Below are 22,594 nucleotides of genomic sequence, written 5' to 3' on the forward strand. Positions count from 1 at the left end.
TGTGTTGGGTTCGTTCACCAATTTTCTCTCTGCTGGTTTAGGATTTTGCTTTCTTGGATCTCCAAAGTCAGCTATGTTTGTTCATTGCTTTCCACATTAAAACATTTTTTCCTCTGTCTTTGGCGTGCTCATGCCATTTTTATGAGCTTGTTCTTGAAGTATATTGCTAAAATATTTTTAGTTATCATTACTTATCTTCAAAGAGCTTGAAGAATTTGAAATAATTTAGTATGGAATAATCGTTCTCATTGCTCTTAAACTTTTATCACTTTTTCTAGAAAATATTTTTAGTGATATGATCAAAACGATAACATTTATAATACCTAAATTCATTATAATGCCTTATTTTAGTTACCTCATATATTTCATTATTCTCTTTTTCTGCTTTTATTTGAGATTTTGAATTTCCTTGTTCAATTTCTCATTTTTGTAATTATTTTATAAATTTTTTCATTTATTTTACTAAAACAAGACCTCAGTAAGTGCTTTGTTGTAACATGCAGCGGTGTTTAAAACAGGTTACTTTATACATGGCTAAATAGAGCCCCTCTCTCTTTGAGCTTGCTGCCACGTTAGGCTTACATATTGAGTCACAGCGAGGTGAGGCTGGGCATCTCCTGCCAGGGTCCCCCTTTTCCTTAGACGGCCCACCCTGGCTGCCTTTGTCGTCTTTCCCAGTCGTCTCACAGCCAGTCTCTTTTTGCTTTTTAGCGCTTCCCCCTGTTCCTGCAGATGAGGGTGCTTTCTTTCCTGTTCATGTCACTCTGTTACTTCCCTTTTATTTCTCCTATCTATCACAATTAGAGCATACATTGATTTTTTTAAATTGTATGAGGTGAATTACTTCATCTGTGAATTCCTTTTAAAGATATTAACCAAAAACCAAACCCGTTGCTGTCGAGTTGATTCTGACTCATAGTGGCCCTATGGAAAATCTGTTGAACCTTCTTCCACTTAGGTTTTGTTTTGTTGTGCTTTATTTTCAAAGGTCTTATGTAGTCTTTTTAAACATTTTAATTGTTAGGGAAAGTTTGCATTCTAATGGAGGAAAATCTTATCTTTCAGAGTATCTTAAAGTGCGGTCACATGACCCCGAGGAAGCTATTAGACACGATGTTATTGTGTCTATAGTTACAGCTGCTAAAAAGGACATTCTGCTGGTCAACGATCACTTACTGAATTTTGTGAGAGAGAGAACATTAGACAAACGGGTAAGTAAGCAGGAAGAAATAATTATTAATAGGTTTTCATTGTAAATATTTGAGCTTTAATAGTATTTGAAAATATTGAGGTTTAAATACACTTAGCTTTTTTCGAGGGGTAGGCATTTTAACATTTAAAACTGTATTTTATAGAAGGTTTTTCTTTTTATTTGATTGAATTTTGTTAGTTTTTCTTTCTCAAGATTACTTTTCTCATCCTTAAAAATGAGACGGCTCTTAATGGCAGGGTAGTCAGATGTCTAGCCTGGACACCAGTTTGAATGGTGTGTGACTTTTTGTACAGGCTTCCAGTACAACCTCTCTCGTGCTGTTGGCTCTCTTCTCTCTCTCCTTTAAGGGCTGTTGTTACATGGTACGGGGCTGGTAGTCCTCTAGCTGATTGTGTGGTTATTTCACGGACTAGAAGATGAAAGATGTTTTTCAGCTTAGGAAAGCCAAACCCAACAGAGCAGCATGCTCGTAGCCTGTCTTCTGGGAGCCCAGACCTTCCTTCTTGAATGAGCAACACTAGCTCCACTCATCTGCACCAGTGAGCCTCTGAGTTGATGACTGCGCCTTGTTTTTGTACTCCACCTGGCCTGGAGTATATTAGGGGCTCTGTGAATGTTTCAGAGGATGTCCACTCTGCCTTCTTCCTCTGGCCTTTCCTGCATGGCACAGGCTCTGCTCCTTCAGGTGTAGGAGTAAATTGGTGCAACGATTTAGGGGTCAATTAGCAAAGAAAGGGAGAGGCCTGCTGGTAGCTTTGAAGCTTTGATGAGGTAAATAGTTCCACATCTTTCAGCAATCCCCCAAGGTTGATGGTGCCGTCTTCATCTTTTAATCTCTCTTGGATGGCACTGACTGTAGGTGTGGGATAGATGTGCAAGAATTGCGTGGTTTCCCTTCCAGCTCTGTTGGTATCCAGAGAACTTACTTTACTGGATAAATTTGGGATTGTCCTTATCGAACATTTCATCAGGGTGTCAAGCAATGAAAGGCATAAAGAAGGAAAAAGGGGTTTGCATTGTGCGTAAGGTAACAGCCCCCTAAGCATTCAAGTAATGTTTTTCTTAGCTAGGCTTAGAGTTTGAACTAAGTTATTGTATATTGTTGAGATCATAATTCACATATATTTTTGATCAGTTTTTTTGTGTTCACAGTAGGTTGATTGTCTCATTCATGTAAAAATTGAGTACCAAAAAATAATTGAATATATACATGTTCCTGGCAGCATTAAAAAAAAAAAAGAAAAACCAAACCCATTACTGTCAAGTTAATTCTGACTCATAGCAACCCTACAGGACAGAGTAGAACTGACCCAGAGAGTTTCCAAGGAGCAGCTGGTAGATTCAAACTGCCAACCTTTTGGTTAGCAGCCGAGCTCTTAACTTCTGCGCCACCAGGGCTCCAGCATTAGAAGATGCTTTATCTTTTAATTCTCTTTAACGCAGTAGTTTGGGAAATTAGAGTTACAGATGACATAGGGGGTTAGAGATAAAAGATTTACAGGCAAATTGAATGCTTCTTTTATGAGCAAAACTTTTAGAAGTCCTTTGTTTTAGTAGAGATGAATGAGATAAGGACTGTTCGTACTCTGTAGTAATTTAGTGAAACAAAAACCAAGGAAGAACATTGCTATGAGTGAGGCTGCAGAGAAAAAATGAGTCATCTGAAGTTTAAACATTACTAACATCCTGCTGATAATAGTGTTGTATTTATGTAAAATTAAAGCATAAACTCATTCTAAGATAATTAAGCAGTGTTAAACTATTGTTTAAAAAAATAGTTGAGTAGTTAACTACATTCTCCTGATGATAACCTGAACCTGACTCCCTGACAGACAGGATGGAACCTCTGACAGGCCTTTCGTTCAGCATTTGTGAAGGCCAGCATCATAGACGCCTTTGGTACACGCAAATTGTTGTTATTACGTTGATACAGTGTAAGTGCGCTCAGTGTAGACCATAGTTTAGAAGAAATGTGTAAGCAGTGGGTCACAGTTTATCCAGTTAATTCTGTCTTTGCTTTTTAACATGTGGTAGTGCCCTTGCCCTCGCCAGTTCTAAGTGATGGCATGCGGATTGGGATTGACTTCTTTAGGGACAGATGATGGGTTTAAGATATTACAGCGTTAAAAGTCCTTATACATGTTGGTATGTCTATTGCATTTGATATAGTAGATGTACTAACATGATAGCTTTGCTTTGTCATAAATACAGTAATTGTAAACTGGTATTCAGAACCTATGATTTGAGGAAAATGTATAATGCAAAGGAAAATTAAAAACTGGGAAACTAGACTTATATAATGGACATATTTTTAAATTAGAAGATATTTTTGTTTTTATTTTTAGTGGCGCGTACGCAAAGAAGCCATGATGGGATTGGCCCAGATTTATAAGAAATACGCTTTACAGTCGGCAGCTGGAAAGGACGCTGCCAAGCAGATTTCCTGGATCAAAGACAAATTACTGCACATATATTATCAAAATAGTATTGATGATCGGTAAGTTAAGGATGCTTTAATAAAATGTTTGGTGGTGTTGGGTGTCACATACCTGTTGTTCATCTGTAGTTTGTAGTCTGTAACTTTAAACTCCCTCTTCCATTTTTACTATTAGGTGAAGGTCACGAGTAACCAGTTTACTTCTCACCAAAGCCATGTCTGAAGCAGTAATATACATATAACTTTAGGGACGGGTACAGCTTTTATATTCATTTGCATATCCTATTTTTGAACAGAGTAATATCTGAAAGTTTTGAATAACTGTATATCTATATTACCATTTCTATTTTGTTCCATGGTTAATTTTCTTAGAATGATCCTCATAATTCTTTTCTTTTCTCTCTTAATGATTTGACATTCAAAGAAACATAGATTTTTTATATTATAGGCAGTTATTTTAAACGCGAACAATTCTTCCTAAAGTCTGAAGTAAAAAACACCGTTTATAAGTTTATATAAAAATGTATTCTCTGAATATAGTCTTAGTATTTTTCCATTCCAGGCTAAGGTTACAGCTTGCATGGATCTTAGCTCTTTAGTAGTTAATAGAGCTATAAATCTGCATACAGCTGATTTCACAAGTTGTTAGTAGGACACAAACGATCTTGCCTATAAACAAAGAACCAGTTGGTCGTCTTACCATTTTAAGAGCTACAAAACTAGAAACTGAGTAGCTTAGTTAACATTATCTAAGAAACTTCATAGTTATTATTTTTATAAAACTGACATTTTTGGACTTTTTTGAGTGTGTGGCATTAGTGCATAGAGATTCGCATTATGATTTGATAGTATTTATTAGTATTTTTAATTAGATCTTTTTTCGTGATGATCACCATGAAAACTAAGAATCTTAAAATTATTTTTATAGTTTTTTTAACTTAGAAAAGTGTAGAATTTGGCACTTGAAAGGACCTGGTGTAATTTGGTAACCCTTCACTATCCAAACAAGGAAGTTGAGTCCTTGGTCTGTAGCGTGCCCAGGACCGGGCACGGGGAGCTGCTGTCTTAGCTGGGTGTGGGGCCACCTCCAGTACAGCCAGCTAGATCCTTTGTGACCCCTCTTCTTATAGGAAGATGGTTGTCACTAGGGAATGTCATCTACACGCAGAAAAGCAGGAGCTTCTTTAATGTGTATTCTTTACGTGTTTTGGAATTGTATATTCAAGTTGATATGTGTATTAAAAATCAACACACTGAATTTTGTATGTTCTTTTGTAGGCTGCTTGTTGAGCGCATCTTTGCTCAATACATGGTTCCCCACAATTTGGAAACTACAGAACGGATGAAGTGCTTGTATTACTTGTATGCCACACTGGATTTAAATGCTGTGAAGTATGTTTCAAGTATCAAACTCTTTAGTCTTTTCATCTTTTGCAGTATATTGAAATATATGGAAAAGAAGCTGCTTTTAGTTGCGAAGCATTGTTTAAAGGGTTGTTGTGTGCTGTCGAGTGGATTCCGACTCATAGTGACCCTATGTGACAGAGTAGAACTGTCCCATAGGGTTTCTAGGCTGTAATGGAAGCAGATCGTCAAGTCTTTTCTCCTATGGAGCCTCTGGGTGGGTTTGAACTGCCAACCTTTTGGTTAACAGCGAAGCACTTTACCGTGGTACCACCAGCGTTCCTCATTTAAAGGGTTAGACAGCAATAAGATGCATGCCTATGTTTTCAGAAAGTACCGCTGTCAGCATGAGCTCAACAGTGATTTGTATAAGCAATTAAAAAATGTATAGCGCTGATTAACATGGACTGTTTTAGGATCTGATTTTTTTATTTCCTGATTTTTATATTGTTGGTTCTCCAGAAATGTTGCCAATGTACTTGTTCGTTCTTTCTTTGTTTTCCTTAAGGTGTTAGGAAGGTCCCTATGGTGACATTGGCATTGCTGCCCCCAAAGCGCTCTTTGTTGTTCTCACCTGGTGCTGACTTGAGTTGTGTATAGGCCTGTAGGTACAAGTTTTTGTGCTGCGCGTCCTCAGCACTGTGTGTAGTTTTGCGTAAGGGTTCGCACAGATATGTTCTTATGACCGTATTTCATTAAGAAAAAGCTTCTGCAAGTCTGGATAGGGGATTGTCCTTTTGGACATGGAAGAGACATTGCTCACCTAACTGAGTCATCTTGAGGGTTAGGAATTGAGACTTAGAGATGCTTTGCTCAAGGTTTTAGAAAACGTAGACCCTAGTATTGCAGCCAACATGGTTTACAGCTACTGGGGACTGCATGCCGCTCAGAGAGAAGCTGGGGTGGCTGGCAGTCTGAGAAGCTGCACATCCCTTTCATCTGTAAGGCTACTTGCTGGGGCCTGCGGCTTTCCTTTCTCCATGGAGATGGCTGTATGTGCTGGTCACATCTTCCGTAGAGACACCGAGGATAGGGTTCTGGAGGGAGACAGTGCACATTTCCTGACACCTGCTGTCTTCAGGCACTGACGTCTGTGGTTACCTATGGCGCTTTGCTGCTGCAATGGCGGAGTTAAGTAGTTACCAACAGATAGCATGGCCTGCACCGCTTGAAATATTTACTCCCTGGCCCTTTTCAGACAAACCTTGCCAAATGCCTGATATTTTCCCAGTTTTCCACACGACGAACTGAATTCCACAGAGGTTAACTAACTTGTAGAGAGTCACACAAGTAATAAAAAAAAAAAAAAGAGCCAAGATTTGAACCCACGTGTGCTTGGTTCCAAAGCTCATTCTTTTTCCGCTGAATCTAGTAAAATACATTACTGCCATATTTCATTGATTCTAAAACATGAAAGTTTTGTATGTTAATATCTCTGGAATTGTTTTTGTCATAGTTTAATTAGCAGCTCTTTTTTTCATGGTAAAAAAAAGTAATGGTGCATCTTAGAATTGATGGCCTTTTAGCTCTGATGAAATACTGTATATTTAAAGAACTGAAAAACCAAACCAGTTGCTGTTGAGTGGATCTGATTCATGGCAGCCTCGTGTGTCAGAGTTGAATTGTGCTCCATAAGGTTTTCAGTGGCTGATTTTTTGGAAGTAGATTATCAAGCCTTTCTTCCTAGGTGCCTCTGGGTGGACTTGAACCTCCAACTTTCCTGTTAGCAGCCTAGCATGTTTATACCACCCAGGGAATAACATGGTATATATACCCCGTTTGAAACAAACTGAAATCACAGTCAGTGTAGACTTCTTGACTCAGCTCAACTGTCGTTCAAGAGTAAAAATGAAATAAAGATATTTTCAAGCAAAAAATGAGTTTACCACTCATAGATCCTAGCTGAAAAATTACTAAAGAAGAAGAATTTCTTTTGTCAAAATAAGGAAATTAAATCCAGGAAGAATAAATAGGATTTAAGAAGCAACACAACATTTTTGCAAATCTAAACAATCTTGGACTGTAAAAACAATAATAGTAAAGCTTTCTTTACAGGGGTTGTGGTGTGGATTAAAACTAGGTGCCATTTAGACGGATATTTAGCCAGCACACACCACCGCAGCCATATCTGAGCCCTCTGAGTGTGCCTGGGACACCCCTGCCCTCCCAGCCTAGGCACAGCACAGCAGGAGGGCCTTGGAACCATATTCCTCTGCCAGCTGCTCTGATTAGTTGGTGCCCTGCCTATCAGGTAACAACACGTAAGATGATGGGTGAGGAGCCCTGGTGGCGCAGTGGTTAAGCGCTCTGCTGCCAATCAAATGGCCTGCAATTCAAACCCATCCGTGGCTGTGCAAGAGAAAGACCTGTTTCCATAAAGATTACAGCCTAGGAAACCCTATGGGACAGTTCTCCTATGTCCTGTCGGGATGCTGAGTTGAAATCGACTCGATGGCAATGGGAAGATGGTAGGTAAGTAATGAGCATCTAAATGTTCTAAGGTCCTTGAATCCTGTAGTTGTGGGGGCAGAGGTGTTGATTAAGTAGATTATAAGTCAAGTATGCATGTTAAAAATTCCCTAAAGGAATAGAATTAGAATGTATAGCTTCCAAATCTATAGGAGCAAAAAAGAATGAATGAAAACTTTAATACCAGCAAAGGAAAAAAAAAAAAGAAAAAGAATGGGAAATAGAAAACACAGAATATAAATAGCAGTAATAAAACCAAATATATGAAATATTACTCATCACTTAAATGACAGTAAATTAGATTGAATTACGAAATGGTAATTAAGAGATAAACTGAAAAACATGCCAAGGAACAGTTGAAAGTCTATTCCAATCAGTGAACCAATTTTAAGAAGGCCTTGATTTTACAGAAATGGCAGGTCACTCTGTCGTGTTTCTGAGACTGATCCCTAATATTGCATATTGCTGTGGAGCGTTCATTTTCGCTGTGGCGCGGAATTACGTGCTGTCCTCATGCCGCAGTTTATTCCTTGTCTTGACATTGACTGTTTGAGTCCGTGGAGGACGATGGACATTCGTGTTGTTTCCGGTATTTTACTATTACGCGCAGTGCTGTAATATACACGTGTAAGGGTTTTTCTAAGGTACCTGTATGAAGGGTTCTCAAATTTGGCTACATATTGGAATTGCCTGGGAGAAGGGGGGCGTAAACACGGCTGATACCTGAGTCTCACATTCAGAGATTCTCAGTTTGTCTGGTGTTTAGCCTGGGTATTGGGGTTTTAAAAAAGCATTTCAGGAGCTTCTAATGGGAATCACGTGAGTATAGCTAGGGGTGGGTTGCTGAGTATGCAGATTTTCTGCACTGTAGACTAGTGCCAGATTGTTTTCCAACAAGATTGCACTAATTAACACTCCCACCAGTGGTACGTGAGTTTCCTACATCCTCCTGAAGTATGATCGGACACCTCAGTTTTGGTTATCTTCTGAGTGTAAAATTTTATCTCATTTTCATTTCAATTTTCCTGAATACTGTTAATATTGATATTTTTATAGTTTTGTGGTCCATTAATGTGTCTGATTTCACCACAGTCCTTACTACTTCCTGCTGTGACACTTGTCCCACTCCATTCTTTCAGCTACCATTCTTGCTCAGAAGTCATTAGAATTTGTGACCTCTAATTAGTTCAAGTGGTCCCTAGGTGGCAGAAACGGTTTGTGCTTGACTGCTAACCTAAAGGTTGGCAGTTTGAACCCACCCAGGAGTACTGGGGAAGAAAGGCTTGGAAGTCTGCGTCCATAAAAATTACAGCCAAGACAGCCCTATGGAGTACAGTTCTGCTCTGTAACACACGGGGTGCCATGAGTAGAAATCAACTTGATGGCCACGGGTTTGGTTTAGTTGTAATTCATTTGAAACGGGCTCTAAAAATAGCTACTTGGCAGGCAAGTTCCTGGTAAGAGCTTGTTTGGTAAGGATTCTTTCTTATTAGTTGAAAGAACCATATGTTTTCTTCTATAGCTATGTTCTTTAGAGAAGAGAAAAATACTTCCTGTTCTTCAGATTGTTTTTGATATGGACCAGCCTTTGGATAAGCACCCACATTAATGGAGGATTTTGATTGTTGAAAAAAGAGGCCAGAGGCAGGTTTGGGTCCTCCCTGGCTGTGGTGTGTATGTCCACCTCCCATGGGTTTCCCGGGACCCCCAGCAGTGGCCAGAGGAGGAGGTAGTGTCAGCTGTCCTCGTTGTGACCTCCTCCTTCGTCGAGCAGCTTCCCATCTAGACGGTTTAGCACCTCTGAGTCTGATGGGCAGTGTGCTCACCTGGAGCAGTCTGCTGAAGGAGAGGCTCTTGTCAGTGTTTGAACAGGTCTCTGACGGAGACCCAGTGGTAGCTGTCTGTCTTTGGAGTTGGTGCAAACTTCTGCTCCAGTAACCAAGAGAAGCCCTAGGAGGGACTCCTTGCGTAGAGAAGTTGACTTAAAATGTTATATAACACGTGCAGAATCCAGGCCCTAGTCGATCGTTTACACTTATTTAGTGACAGAACTGGTCACAAAGATAAAATAATTGGAAATTAGATCCAGAAAGAAGGAGTAGGATGCAAGAAGCAACACATTTTTGTAGATCTAAACAATCTAATAATTTAATTGTTGTCTTCTTGTAGTAATATTATTTCTACTTGTAGAACCCCCCCAAACATACACACACACAAACACACATACACACACACATACTCCTCTCCATTTGGAAGGAATATTTAGGAAGGCAGTAAACAAAAAGGACAAGTCGAATATTAATATCTCAGACACTCTGGCCAGAGCAGCGGTTTCCTGAGAGGACAACTCCCTGAACTGAGTTATCATAGAATTCTTAGTCAATTGTAGTCACTTTTTCATTGAAGCAACAGTCATAATAGTTTATAATGGCTTTCAGAATTGCTTGAGATTTCATCCTTAGTGTATTAAGAATAGAAAGGTAGGATCATTCCCGCTGTAAGTGAAGGCCAGTTTCCAAATCCAGGCATTTCAGGAGGTGGAAGTAATGATGAAGTGCGTAGAAGAGAGGACACCGTTGACTGTGCAGTTCAGAAGTAATGCCATCGATGACTACTATGTTTCTCCGGAAATTATTATTTTAATTACATGACTGTTTATTACCTAGTGTTAGATTTTACATTCCTCTGGAGAATGATCATTTTGTTTTGTTTTTACATTCTTAAATTATGCTAGTTAAACTTTTTATGGAACTTGAGTCATTTGAAAATAGTAAAGCATAGCTGTTTAAAATTTAACTTCTAAAACGAAAGTGCCCTAAGATTGTTGCTTTGCCAGTACCATTTTCTGGTGACTACTATAAAGGCATTTAAGTGGCCAAATTTAAACTAAAATATCTCCTTAAGAAAATAGAAAAGTATTTTTTAAACAGATTGTTAAAGCGGAGAATGAAAAAATTTAAGCAGTTGATTGTCTACCAGAAGGAACAGATTGTCTGATGTGCCGTCTGGGTCTCGCTGAGTTACCTGGCGGTGCTTCGTTAGCCGCGGTGACGGAGGGCGACGGGAGTGAGATAACCCAAAACAAAATGATGGAAAGAGTTGATTTTGGACAATTTCTTTTAAAAATTTTAAAATATGCTTGCTTCTGATACTCTGTAACTGAATGTTCTAATAAAAATTAACTCTTCTCTATCTTTATGATTCGCATCTACAGTGAAACCTGTGAGAGACGAACCTCAGCAGGACTGTGTAGTTTCTCCAGGTCTTGAGAGTTTCCCGCCTTTGACAGGGCCCCACCTTCCCATTTCTCTGTGGCCCTCTACTGAGCGGGAAGGGGTTGCGTTCTCCTTCTCTGCAGGTTTCCAGCTTACGCAGATTCTGGCCTTTACAGATTTTACGGTATTTTCTAGAGTATTTGCGTAATGTCTTCTTAGATTTAAATTTCTGCCTGAGAATAATACGGCTATTAAGAGGACATCAGGATTTTTGCCAGATAGAAAAGGATATTCTTTTAGCGAAAACAATTCCAGACAGTTTAAAATTTAAATACAATAATGTTTCTTTTTTAAGGAAAAAGTATCTCCATTCTGTCATGGCTGACTTTGTTCTGTTCATGGTTTTCATACCCTTTCATCCTGTGTACTGCAGGACCTTATTCTGTCAGTTAGTCCTCTATTTCTCAACTGTATAATGGCTCTCTCCTGTTAATTCTGCTGCTTAGCCTACGAACATCGTCCAGTTGATGACAGTCTTCCTTAGTTCTGTATAAAGCAAAACAACAACCATTAATCTCTTTTGATCCTGCTGTCTCTTCAAGTGATAAACCAAAACCCAGTGTTGTCGAGTTGATTCCGATTCATCGCGACCCTAGAGGACAGAGCAGAACTGCCCCATAGGGTTTCCAAGGCTGTAATCTTTAAGGAAGCAGACTACCACATCTTTCTCCCACGGAGTGGAAGAAAGCAGCCGAACACTTAACCACTGCTGCACCAGGGCTCCTTCCTTCAAGTGATAGTACCTGTTATATGTGTCACCCCTCTTTGCCCCACACCTCATTACTTGCACAGTCGTATGAGTTTTACCTCATCTCTGTCATCTCCTTTTGTGATTTGAGCTTTTTTTTTTTTAAGGTTACATAGTTGGAATATTCTAGAAGACTTTGTGTTCTGTTTTATTATTTATCTGTTTGTGTTTTCCAGAGCATTGAATGAAATGTGGAAGTGTCAAAATCTGCTCCGACATCAAGTAAAGGATTTGCTCGACTTAATTAAGCAACCCAAAGTAAGTTAAATTTTTAAGAAAAAGAATTTGTCACGTTAAGTTTTATAAAACACGTATTTTATTTATTTACCATTGCTGTTATGTATTAAACAACTAGTTCTGTGTTGAACAGTTTTAAGCTATGATCCCTAACGTAGAACCCTTGACTTTTTAAGAAACTTATGACATAGATCATGTAACATGGTTACTGTGTCTGTAAAAGGCCATGCCCAACAGGAGAGGGAATATGCTTCCATATACTCAAAATTAAGGGTTTTTTTTTTTTGTGGGGGGTGTGGGGGGCAGCTTTAAAATAAAGTAATAGAAACAATAACTCAGCATTATTGAACCTAGAAAATAGAATAAAATGACACTTTATCTTGCTGCCCTGAGATGCTCCCGTCATCTTTGAATAGTCGTGTGCTTTTAGAAAGTTTCAATAATCAAGTAATTATAGTTAGGTGTTGTGATATTTTTACTTACAATTATTGTGGGCATTTTACATATTACTTGTTCTTCATAATCATAATTTAATGATGCTTTTCATCCAGTGGATGTATCGTATTTTATTCTTGGTCTTTTAGAATGATTCTAATTTTTTGTTTTTTTTCTGTTCCCCCCTTTTCTTTGAGAATGCTGTATTATATAGGTGTGTAAGTGGTATAGTTCATTAAAAAAAGCAGTGTGCCTCCTCATTTTAAATTGCCTTTCAGGGAAAACAGTACAGCATTTTTCTGTATTTGTTTTTCAGTCCATAGTCTCTCCCCTGACCCGCCTTGCCCCAGCACACACACGTCATGTTCCCAGGACAGAAGTCTATAGAGCAGCGTTGTGTTGTCTCAGAAGGGAAATCTCCAGGTTCCCACGTGCCCTGAGAATCAGTCAGATAATTTACCAGTTGTTCGCCTGGTTTATGGTGACATACTGACTGTCTTGTTTCAAATCTCCAAATAACAAGCCATAATACCTTTCATACCACTTGTTTGCTAATCAAAGCTAACAGCTGAGTGGTAGTTTGTTTTGCAGGCTGGCAATGATCTCTTTGTTTCTTGAACATAGTTTAACCTTTTTTCCTTCAATTATCGAGTATGTTGAGAATAAGTCTTCCCTTATAGTAAATGAATTGAAACAAATTTTAGTGGTTCTGCTATTTCCTTTTTCTGCCAAGGGCGGAAATTGGAAACCTCAGTTATGTTAGGAACCTATATTTGCATATGTTTCAGATAATAATTTCTGGATACGTCAGGTGCCTCTGTTTGCTGTTCCAGAGCCATATTAATTTACTTTCTCTCGCTAAAGATGAAAAAGTGTTAATGAAAAATTTGAGATGTTCTTACATGTCTGTGTATACAATTATGGCTGATTTTAGGCATTATTAAACAGTCCTAATAGCAGCCAGGTAATATGTAAAGTCCAGCATGCTTGTCATGTTGAACAAGTATGATGTGTGAGATGTAATCAGATAGAACTTTGTTTTTGACTATTTAAAAAAAGGCGGGAGAGTCTCATGAATTTTCTGCTCAGTCTTCAGTGAAATCACAAAATACAATCTCAATTAAATCGGAATGTTTAGTCCTCTTTTACTTTGTGATGTTTTCTGTCTGCTTGGCCTGAGCTAGTTACCAGGTTGTCCACATTAGAGAGCGAATTCTCAATCATATTTGGCAAGATTGAAGACAAAACAGAATGGAGGAGGATAGGACCCCAGATTCGAACCCTAGCATGAGAAGAGCCCCTGGGTGATACACACATTTAAAGTGCTCAGCCACTAACCAAGAGGCTGGAGGTTCAAGTCCATCCAGAGGCGCCTTGAGAGAAGGGCTGCTTCCAAAACATCGGCCACTGAACACTCCATGGCGCCCAGTTCTCCTCTGACAAACCTGGGGCTGCCGTGAGCTGGAGTCAGCTCGACAGCAGCCGGTAGTGTGAGAAGAATGAATCATTCCTCTCTGGTTACTGCCTACTTACTGTGTACCAGCAACTGGAGTAGACATGACAGAGGTGAAGTTCAGAAAATACAAAGCTGTGTTTCATAACTGTTGGGTGTTTCTCCTTCCTTCTGTTTCGTTTTATCGGGAACACCCTTAGATAGTGAAGAGTCAGGAAGTGTTTCTTTGCCTTCTTCCTCACTCAGTTTGTTAAAATAATTTTTATTCTCAGCTCAGCCCTTCTACTTTACTTAACTAATTTAATTTGATCACACGCCACACACACACCCATTGCCATTGAGCCGATTCAGACACATTCATTGACCAGTGTCACACAAAAGTGACTTTAATTTCTAGTACTGTGCTTTTGCTGGTTCTGTTTCTTTCTATTTTTCATATAGATCAACTGGCAGCCTCAGCCCCATTTCTTGCTCCCAAACAAAACAATGATGGCAGAAGTCTTAGATGCTTCTAGACAGATCTGTCCAAATACTTTATAAGTTTCAAATGAATTCTTGTACTCTGAGGAGCCCTGGTGGTGCAGTGCTTAAAATGCTCAGATGCTAACTGGAAGGTCAGCGGTTCGAACCCACCAGCTGCTCCTCAGGAGAAAGATGTGGCAGTCTGCTTCCACAGAGATTACAGCCTTGGAATTGTCTCCTTCACCCCCATGTTTACAAACTGCCTTATTATTTTCCACAGAGTTGCTCATTGGCATCTTTTTAATTGTCTTTCTCCAGTATCTTCCCCATAATCTTTGTGACTATGCCTTACAATGCTCAGGCTTAAAAATTTTAGGAACACCGAGTCAGTCATAATGATATAGTTAAGTGTCAACTTTTTGTTTGAGATAAGGATAAAAACTTAAAAACTCACATTTCCTGGGTGTTTTGTTGTGTTGGTAAATGTAGTTGCCCTATTCTTTCAGCGCTAAAGAAATAGTATCTCCTTGCCCCAGAAGGTGGGTGCAGCAGCCTGGTTTTTGTTTGGGGGCTGATGAAAGAGGGCGAGGTAAGAGTGGACTCCGAGTTCACTTCTGCCTCCAGGTCAGTTCATCTGCAGTTGTGCAGATAGCTGGGGCAGGAGGCTGCTGTGGTGGCAAGGGCAGGGACTGTGAGCCTCCGAATGCTCTGCTTGTCTGCTTTTCTGAAGAGTCTAGTGTGGAGTCTTACACGGGATTTTAATTGTGCATTTTTGTGTGATTTGCAGACAGATGCCAGCGTCAAGGCCATATTTTCAAAGGTGATGGTTATTACAAGTAAGTTATTTTAAATATTCTATATAAATTTATGATTTAACTGAAACCTTCCTGGTAGTTTAAGTTTTCTCATGTAGTTCTGTTTTAGGCTCTGATAATATAGGAAAAGATTAAAGTGTTTGACTTGTGACAGACCAGTCAGCCTCAGCTTTCTCCTTTTCTCTGATTTTCATTTATTTTGCAGAATACAGTTTTTCACTTTTTGTCAGTGTTTTCTATGAACAAGAGCTGGAGGAAAGGATTCATTCTGTAAATACGTTTCAAAGAATCGATTTAAACTATTAGAGTGAAAGCTGGGAGAGCCGGAACTCCCCGGGACTGCCTTGTTTTTCCGGGTTTTGCAGGTTTTCCACCTTTGACAGGGTGGAGTTGTACCACCTTTCTGTCACTCAGTTCAGTGGAAAGTATTTGAGTTTTCCTTCCCGGACAGCTTTCCACCTTTGACAGCTTCCTGCTTTCGCAGGTTTCACTGTACCTACGCTTACTGTGGAAGCTGAATGTAGATTTTCATGTTGCTTGCGCTCATGGGAGTCTCTCTGAAGTTAATTTTACTCTGAACCAAAAGTTAGAATATCCTAGTAACTACGTAACAGTTTCTTTGAAACAATATTAATTTGCTTTCTTGCTTTGATTTCAAATAAAATGTTATTTAATTACATTTAGTAGTAAATAGGAAAGGATTGTGTGGCACAGTGCCTTTAGTCAGAGCGGGAACAGGGAACATTCTCCTCCCACCTCAGAGGTCTCTGTGTTCACTGTGTGGACAGAGGGGCAACCAGGATCACCTGGATGAACGCCTGTGCTGAGCTTCCACTCAGTAGTGAAGAGGAGATTGTAGGTGGATTTCTGAGAGGCTAACAAATGCACGTGGAAGTAATGCTGAGACATTGAACACAAGCAGTAACCTAACTTGCTGGGTTTAGATTTGGTGGGAAGCGTTTTAGCATGAGTAGAATTTTTAAGAAGGAGCCTGGCTGCACAAGCAGTTTGCGATCAGCTGCTAATCTAAAGTTTGACAGTTCAAACCCACCCAGCAGCAGTGGCTCTGCAGAAGAAAGGCCTGGCGAACTGCTTCCATAAAGAACACAGCCAAGTAAACACTGTGGAGCAGTTCTGCTCTGTAACATATGAGGTGGCCATGCATTGCAATCTGCTTGATGGCAACAGATTTTGGTTGTTGCGGTGTTTAGAGTTTAAGACCAGATGTATCATTTAGTCCAGGACAGTTAAACATAAGCTAGTTTTCAGTCCCTTAGAGTAACTTAAAACAAGTACTTTAGTGCTATTGCTTTCTTATAACTATCACCTCAGTAGCTTGGCTATGGACATTATCCCCTAAAGGAGATCATCTCCCATCTTCTTTCTTTTTTTTTTTCCTCCTTTATCCATTTTCTTCCTGGAAGTGTACAGTATTTCCCACACTCTGTTCTGAGGAATGGTAGTGTCCCGCAGGTGTTAACAGCAGTGTGAGAAAAAAGGGTTCCTAGTCATGTAAGTTTTGTAGAATGCTCAATTAAAGTTTTGTTTTCTTCCTCTTTCCTCCCTCCCTTTTCTCTCTTTCTTTTCATTTTGTTTGTTCCCTAAATGGTAGACCTTGTCATAACTTTTAATGCAATGACTTTTCCTGAACCCAGTTAAACTCTAGTGAACAGCTAATGATGTTCGGAGCACAGTTTGCAAAGTGCTGCTCTGGCAGTTTGCAGCTGGCCCTCAGATGCGTGCTGTGTAAACATTTAGTTTATCTTCTGTAAGCAGTTGTGGCTGTCTGTTGTGCTAATATGGTTCTCTCTCTTTACAGTAGATATGTTTGTTATAGAAATGTGAAAAAGTCATACAGTCAAGTATTAGGAGGATTCATTTATGTTTGCTGCACTCAGTGATTGATTGCTGTACCCAGGACTTAAAGTGAACTTTCAGGGTTATATGCAACCTTAAAGAGTGCGTTTACTGTATCCAGATTTTAAGATTCAGTTGAATTTCTACTACTTTCACTACAGTCCAAAGTTCTGTATTATATCTGTTATTAAAAGTATCCTAGTCTGGTTCTCTGTAGCACCAATAGCCAGAAAAAAGGATACTAGTATCAAAATTTTGTTAGCTTTCAGAAATGGTTTGCTACATGGACGTTGGACGTATTGGTAGGGTAGTATAAAAATCATCTTTGATTCTGCAAACATTTATTCTTTCTCATGTAGTAATGACATACCCAGCAGTGACTCTGGAAGAATTTGCTCAATAGATGTCAGTGACTGGCATTTAAATAACATGCTTGTGCGTGTGAATTATCTCTGGATGCTTTAACAGTAAACAACACGTAATATGCATGTGTACGTGAATTATCTCTGAACTAGTTTAACAGTTATCAACATAATACAGGGAAATAGTTGCTTGAAGGTAAAACTTATTGATTAATCTCCCACAAGGTATGTAATAAGCTCAAGGGGACGGTGATGAAATTGGTATTATTTAGGCTGACATTTAATGCTGTAAATATTATAAGGAATTACTTAGAAATAGCCAATTTAGTCTTTCCGTCCATAGGGAAAAACTGCACAATAATCCTGTTTTATATTTCTTAAAAGATTTTTATATGTGAAAGATACTTGGTGATTTATTATCTCAATAAACTAAACTGAATTTGTATGTTAGAATTCTTAATGGAAATAAGAAAAGAAGTGAAAAATGTTTATCTTTTATTATTTTGAGAAAATTTTAAAGTTGTTTTTTAATTTATTTTAAGGAAATTTGCCAGATCCTGGTAAGGCTCAGGATTTCATGAAGAAATTCACACAGGTCTTAGAAGATGATGAGAAAATAAGAAAACAGCTAGAAGTGCTTGTTAGTCCAACATGCTCCTGCAAGCAGGCTGAAAGTTGTGTGGTAAGGAGAGAAATTAAAAAAAGAGCTAATGTTTAGAAAAAACACCCCAAACCTCTTTTTTGTCCCCCACTGTGTAAAATATTTTATATTCATTATGAAGTATTTAGAAAGTATCACAAAAGCAGCCATGCAAATAAACGATAATCCCACTATAGAGACAACTGCTGTTAGTATTGTGGTATATATTTTTCCAAAATATATACATTTTACTTAATTTTCATTAGTCTTTTACAATATTTTGTTTAATAGCTACATAACATACTGTTGAATATATACACCATAATGTATTGAACAGTGCACTGTGCTAGACATTAGTATTTTTTCCTAGTTTTTGATTAATGTAAAGAACACTATAATGAATGTCTTCAATAGCTAAATATTTGTACACAGTGTTGATTGTTTCTTTATTTTTTAGGATAAATTCCTAGCAGTGCAATTGCATGGGTTAAAGATTCATTTTTTTAAGGCTTTTAATATGTATTGCCAGATTGCTCTCCACAGTTGAGCTGGTTTTTTTTATTCTAATCACCAGTGACGAGAGGGACCATTTTCTCACACATAACAGTATTGGCCAGTATCATTACTGAGGAGTCCCTGGGTGGCACAAACAGTTAAGTGCTCAACTACTAACCGAAAGGTTCGTGGTTCAAACCCACCCAGAGGCGCCTCGGAAAACAGGCCTGGCGAACTGTTTCCGAAAGTTGACAGCCTTGAAAACCCTATGGAGCAGTTCTACCCTGCACGTGTGGGGTCACCCTGAGTCAGAATCAACTCAACAGCTACTAACATCATCATCATCATCATCATTGCTGGAAACAAGCAAAAAACAAACCAAATCATAGTCGTTTTGTTAGATTTTGTATTTCTTGGTTGGTAGTCATTTGACCACTTTTTTTTTTCTTGGGTTTATTGGCCATTTATATTTCTTCAGTGTGAATTACGTATTTACAGTCTTTACCCATTCTGTGACATTGTCTGTTACAAGTAATGTTCCATCAGTTGTAGTTTGCCCTTTCAGTTTGTTTTTGATGCTTTTGACATAGTTTCTATTTTTATCTAACTCAATCTATCGGTATTCTCATGGTTTTTACCTTTGGTATCTTGCTTACAAAATCCAATTTTATTGCAAGTCAGTGAAGATATTTACTAATATCAGTATTTCTCAGTTGCTTGTCCGCAGATCTTCTGAGATACTTTTTTTAAAAAAAAGATGTTTCTTGGCCCCAGCCTGGATTGACTTAATCTCAGCCTTTCAAGTGAGGTCCAGCCATCTGTAGTTTTAACAAGTTCCGTTGATAATTTTGCTCACTGAAGTTTGTGTGTCCACTGACGCTTAGTTTTATTCTTATGCATTTGTTTTTATTCTTTTGAAATCTTTTTGGTGTAAGGTATGAAATGGGGATTTAACTTTGTTTTTATTCCAAATGTATGTCCAGCTATTTCAGTACAGTCATTGAGTGATCTTTTTCGTATTTACTTGAAATGTTACCTTTCTCAGATACTAAATTTTTACCCTACTCTTTTTCTGGACTTGATCAATTCCTATTGATTTATTCCACCAGCAATACTGCATAGTTTTAATAATTGTAGATTCTTAATACTTTAAGGTGATGATTTGTTTAAACACTTTTTTGTAACATTTTAAAAATCTGCATTACAGCGTGAAATAACTAAGAAGTTGGGCAACCCCAAACAGCCTACGAATCCTTTCCTAGAGATGATCAAGTTTCTCTTGGAGAGGATCGCACCTGTGCACATAGATACTGAATCTATCAGGTATTTGTATATATAAATGTTAAATCTTCATCACTCTTAATCCTTCCATGTGTTCAGTCAGTCAGACACTGTTGAGCACCTGCCGTATAACTAAACCCATTGCCATCAAGTTCATTTCGACTCCTAGCAACCCTATAGGACAAAGTAGAACTGCCCCATAGGGTTTCCAAGGGGCAGCTGGTGGATTCAAACTGCTGACCTTTTGGTTAGCAGCTGAGTTCTTAACCACTGCTCCACCAGGGCTCCATCTACTGTATACAAGGCAGTAAACTAGCTATTGGATACACATCCGTACATATTCAGCTTTTCTTTTCATTTATTTTAATGATAAGTATTGGTTCAGTTTGTGTCAGAAGTTGGTGTTCTGGTGTTCTGGTGTACCAGCACAGCTCCTTTTTGTTAGCTTGTACACAGTAAATATTGTAGGCTTTGCCAGCTGTAAGTTCTCTGTCAGAATTACTCAGCTCTGCCATTGTAGCCATTGGCACCATGCAAATAACTTCATTCATTGTTAGTTAGTAAATTAGACTTTTATTTACAAGAGAGGCTACTGGCCAGATTTGCCCCTTGGGATTTGCTGGTCTCTGATCTAGTGGGGAAGACAGGCAGTAAACTTACTAGTATGTTAAAAAATAATTCGTGCTTTGTGGAAAAAAAAGCTTGTTGTTGTTACACGCCATTGAATAGATTGTGACTCATAGTGACCCTATAGGGCAGAGTATAACTGCCCCGTAGGGTGTTCTAGGCTGTAAATCTTTACGGGAACAGATTGCCAGGTCTCTTCTCGTATGGAGCGGCTGGTGGGTTTGAACCACCAACCTTTCCGTTAGCAGCTGAGCACTTACCTATTGCTCCACTAGGATTCCTTTACTGCCATGGTAAGCCTCTCTTAGTGACCCAACCACATCTACCCCCACTGCTTGCCTCGTCCACGCTACCTTTCTGTCTGCTTGGACTACAGCGGTAACCTCCTAGCTGGTCTCCTGGCTACAGTATGTTCACCACATGGCCTGTGAGGCTTCCCTTGGTCACACTCCTGCTCTTCTCTTCAGTCTGAGTCCAGCCCACTGGACCTCTACCCATTCTTCAAACAGGCCATGCTCCTTTAGATCCTTATACTTGGTGTTCTTTCTGTTTGGAATGTTTTCTCCCAGTTTTTTTTGGTGTGACTGTCCTTTGTTCTTCGGCTGCGAGCTCATTTGGAAATGCCTTTCCTGGCTGCCCTGGCAGAGGGCCTTCGCCTGGTGTCAGGGCGGTCTTTGTAGTCCGCATTGTGCTCTGGTGATGGCCTTCATGTAGTGTGTGTTGACTTAATTGTGACCGTCCCTCACTAGACTGAGAGCTTCGTGCTTCGTTCGCACCTTTATATTCCAGGGCCTGTTGTGTTCGAGTTTGATTTATTTCGGATTTTAATGAATACTAGTGATAAAGAATGGCTAACATTTATTCAATATAAGCAGTATGCTAGCCTCTGTGCTTTATTTATATTACCGTTAGTCTTCGTGAGACTTCGGTAATGTGGTCATCCTCCTTTTTACTGGTGGAGATGCCAGGGCTCAGAAAGTCTTCAAAAACTTCCTAAAATTCAAGAGAAGGAGCCCTGGTGGCATAGTGGTTAAGTGCTTGGCTGCTGACTAAAAGGTTGGCAGTTTGAACCCACTCTTAGCGGCTCCAAGGGAGAGAGACCTGGTGATCTGCTCCCATAAAGATGGCAGCCTAGGAAACCCTCGGGACAGTTCTCCTCCATCACATGGGGTTGCTAGGAGTCAAAGTCAGCGGCACCTAATGATAAGATTCAGGGAGTAGGTGGAGTCAAAGACGTACCTTTTTTCAAAGTTCATACTTTTTCCACCTACCTTGGTGCTTCACTACTTCCGAACTGAAACAACTATTGTTTTTGTATTCATTCATTGAAAAAACATTTGCTGTGCGTCTCAGATGCATCTTAATGTATTAGAACAATTCTGTTTAGCATGTATTAGAGGAGAGATGAGAGTTACAGATGAGGATAGAAAGTAGTAAATGCCACAGTAAAAACCAAAACCAAACCAGACCAAACCCGATGCCGTCGAGTAGATTCCCACTCATAGCAACCCTATAGGGCAGAGAAGAACTGCCCCATACAGTTTCCAAGGAGCGCCTGGTGGATTTGAACTACCAACCTTTTGGTTAGCAGCCGTGGCACTTAACCACTACGCCACCAGGGTTTCCATAGTAAGGAGTTGCAATTTTATGTTTATGCAGAAGTGATTGCCATGATCAAGCTTTCTCTAAGAAAGTTTTTCTACTAAATTGTGGACGGCATAGAAGGGCACTAGATCAGAATACAGGCAGCTGTTATAAAACCTTTCAGTAGGTTAAGTATGTAAAGAAGAAACGAGAAACGGCTCAGTGGTGATGGAGAGAAGAGGGCTGTGGACTCACCTGACTTCACCTGGGGGCGGTGTGGGGCCTGAGCACGGCTGTCGAGGGAAGGAAGATTGACACAGTAGTAGGGATGGGTGTCAGAGAGGAAAGACCACATTTTGGAAGAAAGTGGTAGGTTTGGGTGCTATTTTTTATTCCTGTGATACTGCTACAAAAAAAGTCCTGGGAAGAGGATTCAGGCTGTAGACTTTTACTGGGCACAGGTGATGACTGGAAAACAGAATGGTCAGGGAAGATGGGCAGAAAAAGGAAACGCATTGGGAAAGATCAACTGTTAACGGGGTGATAAATTAAAGAGGACTTTTCCTATAAAGGAGACAGATTTTGATGACTACCGGTAGCTTGATCTCAAATTTTGAGTACATAGTATTTTTTTAAATTGTACTTTAGATGAAGGTTTACAGAACAAACTAGCTTCTCATTAAACAGTTAGTACACGTATTGCTTTGTGACATTGGTTACCAACCCCACGACATGTCAACACTCTCCGTTCTCGACCTTGGGTTCCCCGTTACCAGCTTTCCTGTCCCCTCCTGCCTTCT

At 39.4% G+C, this 22,594-nt stretch overlaps 1 protein-coding gene across 9 annotated transcripts in view; it reads left to right on the plus strand.

The window, feature by feature from the left end:
- PDS5B (PDS5 cohesin associated factor B) overlaps positions 1-22,594 on the plus strand; it is a 122,547-nt gene that overhangs the window by 35,070 nt on the left and 64,883 nt on the right. For all 9 annotated transcript variants that reach the window (XM_023740355.1, XM_023740348.1, XM_023740350.1 and 6 more), the window contains exons 10-16: positions 1,066-1,211; positions 3,559-3,710; positions 4,929-5,042; positions 11,723-11,804; positions 14,921-14,969; positions 17,710-17,849; positions 19,510-19,625. In XM_023740355.1, coding sequence (XP_023596123.1) covers positions 1,066-1,211; positions 3,559-3,710; positions 4,929-5,042; positions 11,723-11,804; positions 14,921-14,969; positions 17,710-17,849; positions 19,510-19,625 — 799 coding nt within the window. The remainder of the gene's footprint in view (positions 1-1,065; positions 1,212-3,558; positions 3,711-4,928; positions 5,043-11,722; positions 11,805-14,920; positions 14,970-17,709; positions 17,850-19,509; positions 19,626-22,594) is intronic.

This window comes from Trichechus manatus, unplaced genomic scaffold (genome assembly GCF_000243295.1).
Source record: "Trichechus manatus latirostris isolate Lorelei unplaced genomic scaffold, TriManLat1.0 scaffold00153, whole genome shotgun sequence".
NCBI classification, from domain to species: Eukaryota; Metazoa; Chordata; class Mammalia; order Sirenia; family Trichechidae; genus Trichechus; species Trichechus manatus.